The following is a 9,950-nucleotide window of genomic DNA, read 5'->3' as shown; positions in this document are numbered from 1 at the left end:
TTTGTTTTGATTTTGATTGCATGAACATTGTTTTCAGGATTCAAAACTGGACTAATCCAGATAACTAATAATATGCCCTTTATCCAAATAGGTCCATTTTTATTTGATTTTGTCATAAACCAATCTATCTGTAATTAAGTGGTTATCAAAAGTGATTCAGCAAGACTCTTATCTTGAACAATACATCACGTTCAAACCAGCAAGGAACACAAGAGGCAGTGAAGGAAGTGACCAGTGGTGTTCCACAGGGATCGGTACTGGGACCCCTGCTCTTTGTGATTTTTATACATGACTTGGATGAGGATGTGGAAGGGTGGGTTAATAAGTTTACTGATGATACAAAGGTTGGTGGTGTTGTGGATAGTGTAGAAGGTTGCTGTAGATTACAACCGGATATTGATAGGATGCAGACCTGGGCTGAGAAGTGGCAGATGGAGTTCAACCCGGAGAAGTGTGAAATGATACACTTTGGGAGATTGAATTTGAAGGCAGAATACAAGGCTAATGGCAGGACTCTTGCAGTGTGGAGGAACAGAGAGACCTTGGGTCCATGTCCATAGATCCCTCAAAGTTGCCGCACAGGTCATTAGGGTTGTTAAGAAGGAGTATGGAGTTTTGGCCTTCATTAGTCGGGGTATTGAGTTCAAGAGCCATGAGGTGATGTTGCAGCTCTGTAGAACTCTGGTTAGACCACACTTGGAGTATTGTGTTCAGTTCTGGCCGCCTCGTTATAGGAAGGATGTGGAAGCTTTAGAGAGGGTGCGGAGGAGATTTACCAGGATGCTGCCTGGATTGGAGACCATATCTTATGAGGATAGGTTGAGCGAGCTAGGGCTTTTCTCTTGGAGAGGAGGATGAGAGGTGACTTGATAGAGGTGTACAAGATGATAAGAAGCATTGATTGAGTGGACAGTCAGAGACTTTTTCCCAGAGCAACAATGCCTCACACAAGGGGGCATAATTTTAAGGTGATTGGAGGAAGGTATAAAGGGGATGACACAGAGAGTGGTAGGTGCGTGGAACGCACTGCCAGCAGAGGTTGTGGGGGCAGATACATTAGGGACACTAAAGAGACCCTTAGATAGACACATGAATGATAGAGAAATGGAGGGCTGTGTGGGAGGGAAGGGTAAGATAGATCTTAGAGCAGGATAAAATGTTGGCACAACATCGTGGGCCAAAGGGCCTGTACTGTGCTGTAATGTTCTATGTCCTCTGAAGGCACAGAGAAAACTGTGTGACTATTCCCCAGTGAGGAGAAGCTTGGGTCTAGAAACTGTACAACACATTTACTAAAGTAGCCCCAAGACCCACTTGATTTTGAACTTCTTGCCTCATTTTACATTAACCCCACTTGTTGCGGACACCTGCTGGCAATTTTGGGCTTTGGAAGCCCTTTGGGTTGGCTGTGGCCACACCGCTGGTACTTTGTGTTTGGGAGAAGAGGAGGTGGCACTGGGAGACTCTGTCTAGATGAAAGGAGATTGAGAGGGTGGTGACTGGGAAGAATGTCCAGACGAGTGAGGAGGATCATTCGTATTCCCGACCCCGCGTTCATGCTCAGAAAAGTATTTTAGGGAACGTTTTGTTTTGGTGGCAATAGGCAATGGGAGTGTTGAGGAGATGTAGTTCAGAGGCAGGATGACTTGGTTTTGCTGAGCACGCTCTGGCCAATTTGAGCAAATTAATCTGGTAAAAAACTATTTGAACATTTGCTTAGGCCCTTTTGACAGATGTAAAGGGTCGAGCAATTGTTATAGTCATGGAGCAATACAGCACAGATACAGGCCCTTCAGCCCAACCAGTCCATGTTGTCCACCCATACTGATGTCGAAACCAATAGGGTGGGCAATATCTTTTTGTCAGAACATGTACATAATACACTGTCCACCAAACTGAACGTTTTGGTGTACATATGAATGATTTGTGGACCATCATCAAACTTCTGGGCCATTGGATTTTCACCTTGTGAATTGCTAGATCTTGGACAGCCACGTAAGATGGTAAATGGAATGAAAATGTTAAATCCTTAATATTATTTTAAATTCAGAGATAAAGCATCAAATGAGAGAAATGTACATTTAGAACCAAGGTCAACGCATTTTTCCTCACAGAAAGAATATATTTATAAGATATCTTTATTCGTCACATGTACATCAAAACACACAGTGAAATGTGTTGTCTGTGGTCAAAAACTAGTTGGGTGATGAGGGAGGGAGCACCACCCCCCTTGGGAATAGGAGTGGACCACTTGGCCCCTCAAGCCTGCCCCACCATCAAAATGATCAATACTGATCTGCCGCAGGCCTCAGCGTCTCTTCTGTACCACTTCCACACGACCCTCAAGTCCCCGATTTTTCAAAAATATGCTCACCTCCTCTTCAAGTACCTCCAGTGATCTAATCTCCACAGCCCTCTGGGGTAGAGAAGTCCAGGGATTTGCCAGTCAATGGAAACCTGAAATAAAAACAGAGGATGCTGGAAATGCTGAGGCAGCGTCTGAGGAAAGAGGTTCCAGCACCCTGCATCAGACTGGGAAAGTGGAAGACAAAGTTAGCTGTCAAGAGCAGAGAAGGGATAGTTGGAACAAAGTGAATATCTGTGATAGGGTGAGACCAAGTGCAGAAAGTGACGGGCACATTCCACTTCCTTGTCTGTGTCGGTTTTATCAATGGTGAGATGATAGGACATGCAGGATAGTGTAGGCAGGCTCGGTAGTGTAGCGGTTAGCATAACGCTATTACAGCGCCAGCGACCCAAGTTCAATTCTGGCCGCTGTCTGTAAGGAGTTTGTACGTTCTCCCTGTGTGTCTGCGTGGGTTTCCTCCGGGTGCTCCGGTTTCCTCCCACATTCCAAAGACGTACGGGTTAGGAAGTTGCGGGCGTGCTATGTTGGTGCCAAAAGCGTGGCGACACTTACAGGCTGCCCCCAGAACACTCTACGCAAAAGATGCATTTCACTGTGCGTTTCGATGTACATGTGACTGATAAATCTTATCTTATCTCAATCGGGGAGATACAACACTGGTCCTTTCACCTCTTCCCTTTCCTCCGTCCAGGGATCCAAACATTCCCTCCAGGTAAAGGCAGTGATTCCCTCGCACTTCTTCCAATCCAGTGGATTGCGTTCGGTGTTCACGCTGTGGCCTCCCCTACAATGGGGAAGCCCAACCTCAGGTCGTTCTACAGAGTGCAATCCATAGGAGTGACACCCCTGCCCTGAGTTTCCAGCCACTCAAATTCCCCATCCCACTCCGTGCTGATCTCCTGCACTGTTGCATGTGTGAGAAACGGCAGCTCATCCTTCACCAACCTTCTCTTGTAACTCCCTCGTCCCAGGCACTAACCTGCTTAATCTCTTCTGCACAGTCTCCAATGTTTGCAAATCCTTTCTTAAATAAGGGGGCCAAAATAAACTGTAGTAATAGTTCTGTTTGTAAACTCCAAACCCTTACTTACCGTACCTACATACTAACCTTCTGTGTTCCATCACCTAGATTCCCCAGTATTCCTCTCATCTGCATTTTCCCTTCATTGAGATAAGTCTGCTTTTTGATTTCCCCTACCAGCAGAATTGTTGACAGCTTCCTGAGCTGGGATGCAGATAGGCCGACAAAAGATGGGCAATACTGTACCTAATCCTTGGGGGTGGGCATTGCGGTGGGAGCGTCAGTGGGAGAACACTGGCCACAGGTTCTAAGGCAGCGATGGAGAAATTCAAGAATGGAGCAGAAATGAACGTCCTGTATTGGGGGAAGGCTGATTTCAATATCATAAGAGAGTACCTGGCAAAAGGGGACTGGGAATGCTATCGGCGGGGAGGTCTACACGCAACCAGCAGTCGTCATTCAAAATGGGAATGCTGAGGGTTCAGTGTTAAAGTGTTCCTATTCGGGTGAAAGGTAAATCCAAGAAACCCTGGATGTCAAGGGATATTGAGAGTGGGATAAAGAACAAGAAAAGGTGGGTTTGAGAACTGAAAATGTGCAAGGCCTTGTGGAGGTGTATGGTGAGGTGGGGGAGGGGGCCCAAAAAAAAGTAATTATAACGGAGGAGAGTATATGGACAAGATTCAAGGAAAATACCAGGGCATTTTATAGGTATATTAAGGTCAAGAGAAAGTGTGTGGGCTATCAGTGACCAAACAGGTAATGTGTGTGTGGGGCTGGAGAATGTGGGTGAGGTGCTTCTTTGCGAGAAGGACGTTGTAGTTGGTGAATTCACACGGACAGGCAGTAAAATTCTAGAACGTTAGAAGGTCAGGGGCATGGGATGCAGGGAGGCTTGGCCGTGTGGATTCAGAATTGGCTTGCCTGTAGAAAGCAGAGGGTTGTGGTGGAGGGAGTGCATTCAGATTGGAGGGCTGTGACTAGTGGTGTCCCACAGGGATCGGTTCTGGGACCTATACTTTTTGTGATATTTATTAATGACTTGGATGACGGTGTGGAAGGCTGGGTTAGCAAGTTTTCCGATGACACAAAGCTCGGTGGTGTTGTGGATAGTGTGGAGGGTTGTCGAAGCTTACAGAGGGATATTGATAGGATGCAGAGCTGGGCTGAGAAGTGGCAGATGGAGTTCAATCCGGAGAAGTGTGAAGTGGTACACTTTAGAAGGACAAACTCCAAGGTGGAGTACAAGGTAAATGGCAGGATTCTGGGCAGTGTAGAGGAGCAGAGGGATCTGGGGGTCCATATTCACAGATCACTGAAAGTTGCCACACAGGTGGATAGGGTAGTTAAGAAAGCTTATGGGATGTTAGCTTTCATAAGTTGTGGGATCAAGTTTAAGAGCCAAGAGGTAATGATGCAGCTCTACAAAACTCTGGTTAGGCCACACTTGGAGTACTGTGTCCAGTTCTGGTCGCCTCATTATAGGAAGGATGTGGAGGCGTTGGAAAGGGTGCAGAGGAGATTTACCAGGATGCTGCCTGGTTTAGAGAGCATGGATTATGAGGAGAGACTAAGGGAGCTAGGGCTTTACTCTTTGGAGGGAAGGAGGATGAGAGGAGACATGATAGAGGTGTACAAAATATTAAGAGGAACAGATAGAGTAGACAGCCAGTGCCTCTTTCACAGGGCACCAATGCTCAGTACAAGAGGGCATGGCTTTAAAGTAATGGCTGGGAAGTTCAAGGGAGATGTCAGAGGGAGGTTTTTCACCCAGAGAGTGGTTGGTGCATGGAATGCACTGCCTGGGGTGGTGGTGGAGGCTGATACGTTGGTCAAGTTCAAGAGATTGTTAGATAAGCATATGGAAGAATTTTAAATAGGGGGATATGTGGGAGGAAGGGGTTAGATAGTCTTAGGAGTGGTTTAAAGGTCGGCACACCATGGTGGGCCGAAGGGCCTGTATTGTTCTATGGTTCTATGGTTACCATTAGAAACTAGGGATTAGAAGCTGCTGTTATAAGTCCCCTTGTACGATTAGATGGACTCTTGACCTCACAATCTACCTCGTCATGGCCCTGTACTGCACCTTCTCTGTAAGTGTAACACATTATTCTGCATTCTGTTATTGTTTTCCCTTGTACTACCTCGATGTACTCATGCGGTGAAATGATCCGTATGGATGGCGTGCAAAACAAGTTTTTCACTGTACCTCGGCATGGGTGACAATAATGAACCAATTTACCAATTAGAAGCTTCAGCAGGCTTGATGGCAGGTAAATCCCTCGGGCGTGAAGAGGTGTATTCCAGGTTCCTGTGGGAGGTAAGAGAGGAGGTTGCTGGGACTGTGATAGGGATTTTTAAATCTTCACTGGCTGCAGGTTTGGTATCAGACGACTCGAGTTTGTTGTTGTCACTTGTACCGAGGGACAGGGAAAAACTTGTCCTGCAAACCGATCGTACAGATCAATCCATTACACAGTGCATTGAGGTAAAAGAATACAGAGTGCAGAGTAAAGTGTCACAGCTACAGGGGAAATGCACTGCAGGCAGACAATAAGGTGCAAGGTCACGAGATCATGAGGTCAGGTGTCCACCTTATTGTACTAGGGAACCGTTCAATAGTCTTATAACAGTAGGATGAAAGCACCTTCATCCACGAAGGGCAGTAGGGATGCAGCTAATTACGTGACTGAGTCTGATGTCATTGTGATAAAGTTACTGGAGGTGTTGGAGGTAGAGACTCCACGCAACGTTTCGGAAGTATTTGACGAGCCCTTGAAACACCAAGGCATCGGAGGAAACGGGCCACCTGCTGGAAAATGGGATGATTGCACGATGGTCGGCAAGGACATGATGGGCTGAAGGGCTTGTCCCCATGTTCCCTGAAGACACAAGACACCGCAGGTGGAGAAATCCGGAGCAAAGTCCCTGAGGCAGGGTCTCGACCTGAAACGTCGACCATCCCTTCGCTTCCACGGATGCTGCCTGACCCCCTGAGTTCCTCCGGCAGTTTGATTTTTGCTCCGTGCTCTGTGTCCCTGTAGCCATCACGCATCGGGCCTGGGTGCAGATGATGGAGCCAGTACAACACTGCAGGCAGTACCGTTCTTACGGGGAATGACAACAAAATGGCACGATAGGGCACTTAGGTAAAATATTCACAAACCTTTGGTTTTTCAAGGCCTACAATGACAAATTTATTATTTGAAATTTACTTTCAAGCCCCAGTAAATTTCCATTTCCCAAATAGGAGCAGACCGACCATTACGCCCATCGAGTCTGCTCTGCCATTCGATCGTGGCTGATTTATTTTTTCACCCGAACCCCATTCTCCTGCCTTCTCCCTGTAACCTTTGACGTCCTTACTAATCAAGAACCACTTTAAATACACCCAATGACTTGGCCTCCACAGCCGTCTTGTGGCAACGAGTCCCACAGAGGCACCAGAATCAGAATCAGGTTTATTATCACTAATATATGCTGTGGAATTCATTGTTCTGCGGCAGCAGTACAGTGCAAAAACTTAAAAATTACTGCGTTACCAATGAATAAATGAACAAAATAGTGCAAAAGAGGACTAATGAGGTAGAGTTCATGAGTTCATGGATCGTTCAGAAATCTGTGTCTGACTAAAGAAATTCCTCATCTCTTTTTTAAAGGGACGTCCTATTCTGAGGCTGTGCCCTCTGGTCCTAGACTCTCCCACTACTGGAAACATCCTCTCCACGTCCACTCTATCCAGGCCTCTCAATATTTTGAACCAGTCCAATAAATAAAGACATTCAGTCCCAGTGGAGGTTAGATCTGAGCATCCAGTCATAAATCCCCATGCTCCCTCTGTCAAAGTCAGAAGCTACTTTCAGGACAGATGTGCAGGAAGAGGATTTCCAGGAATCAAAGACATTTAAAAAGGGAGTAAGTCTACACTATCTGCTTTGCATTTCCATCCTTTGTGAATGCATTGACTGGACATTGCCAGCTGAAAGCTCGTCAGCCAGTCCTGAAAGGAACAATCACACAGCAGCATCCCCACTAATTCAGGACTGTCAGTCGCCCTGACAGAGACTGGCTCGGGCTACAAGCTGGTTGCTCCTGCAGGAAACTGCCAGCGAGTTCCCCTTAAGGACATGAGTGCAGTCTCTGAATGCTGGCACTTCAGGAGGGCCTGCAGCCCAGGAAGGTGCCCGTGTCACAGGGCTGAAGGATGAGGTCTGGCCTGATGGAGCAGAGAAAACTTTGACTTGTTGACACTGACATCTGCTTTGAGAAGACCACTATCATCCCGGTACCGAAGAAAAGCAAGGTAACATGCCTCAATGACTACCGGCTCTGACATCCACCATCATGAAGTGCTTCGAGAGGCTGGTCATGGCACACATCAACTCCAGCCTCCCAGGCAACCTCGACCCACTGCAATTCACCTACTGCCGAAACAGGTCTGCAGTGGATGCCATCTCCCTGGTCCTACACTCAGCTCTGGAGCATCTGGACAGTAAAGACACCTACGTTAGACTATTGTTTATTGACTACAGCTCTGCTTTCAATACTGTAATTCCAAGCAAACTCCTCTCCAAACTCCCAAGACCTGGGACTCAACACCTCCCTCTGTAACTGGATTCTTGACTTTCTAACCAACAGACTGCAATCAGTGAGGATAGGCAGCAATATCTCCGGCACAATTATCCTCAACACTGGTGCCCCACAAGGCTGCGTCCTCAGCCCTCTACTCTACTCCCTATACACTCACAGCTGTGTGGCCAGATTCTGCTCTAACTCCATCTACGAGTTTGCAGATGATACCACCATAGTTGGCTGTATCTCAAATAATGATGAGTCAGAGTACAGGAAGGAGATAGAGAGCTTAGTGACATGGTGTCATGACAACAGCCCTTCCCTCAATGTCAGCAAAACAAAAGAACTGGTCATTGACTTCAGGAAAGAGGGTGGTGTACATGCACCTGTCTACATCAATAGTGCTGAGGTCGAGAGGGTTGAGAGCTTCAAGTTCCTGGAAGTGAACATCACCAACAGTCTGTCCTGGTCCAACCACATAGATGCCATGGCCAAGAAAGCTCACCAGTGCCTCTACTTCCTCAGGAGGCTAAAGAAATTCGGTATGTCCCCTTTGACACTCACCAACTTTTATCAATGCACCACAGAAAGCATCCTATCAGGATGTATCACGGCTTGGTTCGGCAACTGCTCTGCCCAGGACTGCAAGAAACTTCTGAGAGTTGTGGACACAGCCCAGCACATCACGGAAACCAGCCTCCCCTCTATGGACTCTGTCTATACCTCTCACTGCCTTGGTGAAGCAGCCAGCATAATCAAAGACCCCACCCACCCGGGACATTCTCTCTTCTCCCCTCTCCCATCAGGCAGAAGATACAGGAACCTGAGAGCACAGACCACCAGGCTCAAGGACAGCTTCTACCCCACTGTGATAAGACAGTTCCCTCATACGATGACCTCACGATCTACCTCGTTGTGACCTTGCACCTTATTGGACTGCACTTTCTCTGTAGCTGTGACACTTTACTCTGTACTGTTATTGTTTTTACCTGTACTACCTCAATGCACTCTGTACTAACCCAATGTAACTGCACTGTGTAATGAATTGACCTGTACGACCGGTATGCAAGACAAGTTTTTCACTGTATCTCAGTACAAGTGACAATAATAAACCACTTCCAATAACAATACCAATCCTTTCCCGGGTTTGTTGGTTAAACTCTCCTCCATTTTCTTTAACATCATGCTACTGTTGCCCGATCCATCTGCTTGACTCTACTTCCTCATTTATCCTTTCTTCTTGCTCCATTGGATTCAGGTGGAGCCTCTCTCCAAGGCGCAGCCCCTTCCTGTGCGAGATCCGGTGTCAGTCTCCACGAAGTAGAATCGCTTCTCTTCTGTGCTACTCCCTCAGCCATGTGACCTTTGGATCTGTCGACCAATCGGCTTGTGAAAGCATAATTTAATTCTAGCTCCCGCTCCTCATTGGTTCTTCCCCATACAACTAACCGACAGTGGCATGGACCACGTAAACTGGACCTTCCTTTCTTTGCCTGGTTGCATCTAATATTCCATGCCACAGGTAACATACTCCCCTGGATTCTCTGTTGCTTATTCCCTAATTACCAATCACCTCTGACCAAACCCCTCCTACTTGGACAAACTTGGGTTGTCTTCTCTGGAGCGGCAGAGGCTGAGGGGAGACCCGGAAGAAGTTTATAAGATTATGAGAGGCAGCTATACTTTTTCCTGGGGTAGAAAGGTTGAATACCAGAGGACATAGCTTTGAGGTGAGAGCGGGAAAGATTGAAGGGGATGTGCGAGACAAGTTTTTTTAACACAGAGAGCGGTGGGTGCCTGGAACGGGCTGCCAGGGGTGGTGGTGGAGGCAGATACGATGGTGGCATTCAAGAGGCTGTTAGACAAATGAACAGGTGGAGAATGGATCATGTGCAGACAGGAGGGGTGAGCTTAATTTGGCATCAAGGCCGGCACAGACATTGTGGGCTGAAGGGCCTGTCCCTGTGATGTTCTGTTCTATGCTCTATG

The 9,950-nt window shown here is 47.1% G+C and overlaps 1 protein-coding gene across 1 annotated transcript in view; it reads left to right on the top strand.

Annotated features, from left to right (window-relative positions):
• The first annotated feature begins 6,026 nt into the window (after window positions 1-6,026).
• Window positions 6,027-9,950, top strand: part of LOC127578015 (mucin-2-like) — a 148,510-nt gene continuing 144,586 nt past the window's right edge. Inside the window, exon 1 of the mRNA XM_052029721.1 lies at window positions 6,027-6,231. Coding sequence (XP_051885681.1) covers window positions 6,027-6,231 — 205 coding nt within the window. The remainder of the gene's footprint in view (window positions 6,232-9,950) is intronic.

The sequence above is a fragment of the Pristis pectinata genome, chromosome 14 (genome assembly GCF_009764475.1).
Source record: "Pristis pectinata isolate sPriPec2 chromosome 14, sPriPec2.1.pri, whole genome shotgun sequence".
NCBI lineage: Eukaryota > Metazoa > Chordata > Chondrichthyes > Rhinopristiformes > Pristidae > Pristis > Pristis pectinata.
This window is presented reverse-complemented; position numbering and strand designations above follow the sequence as displayed.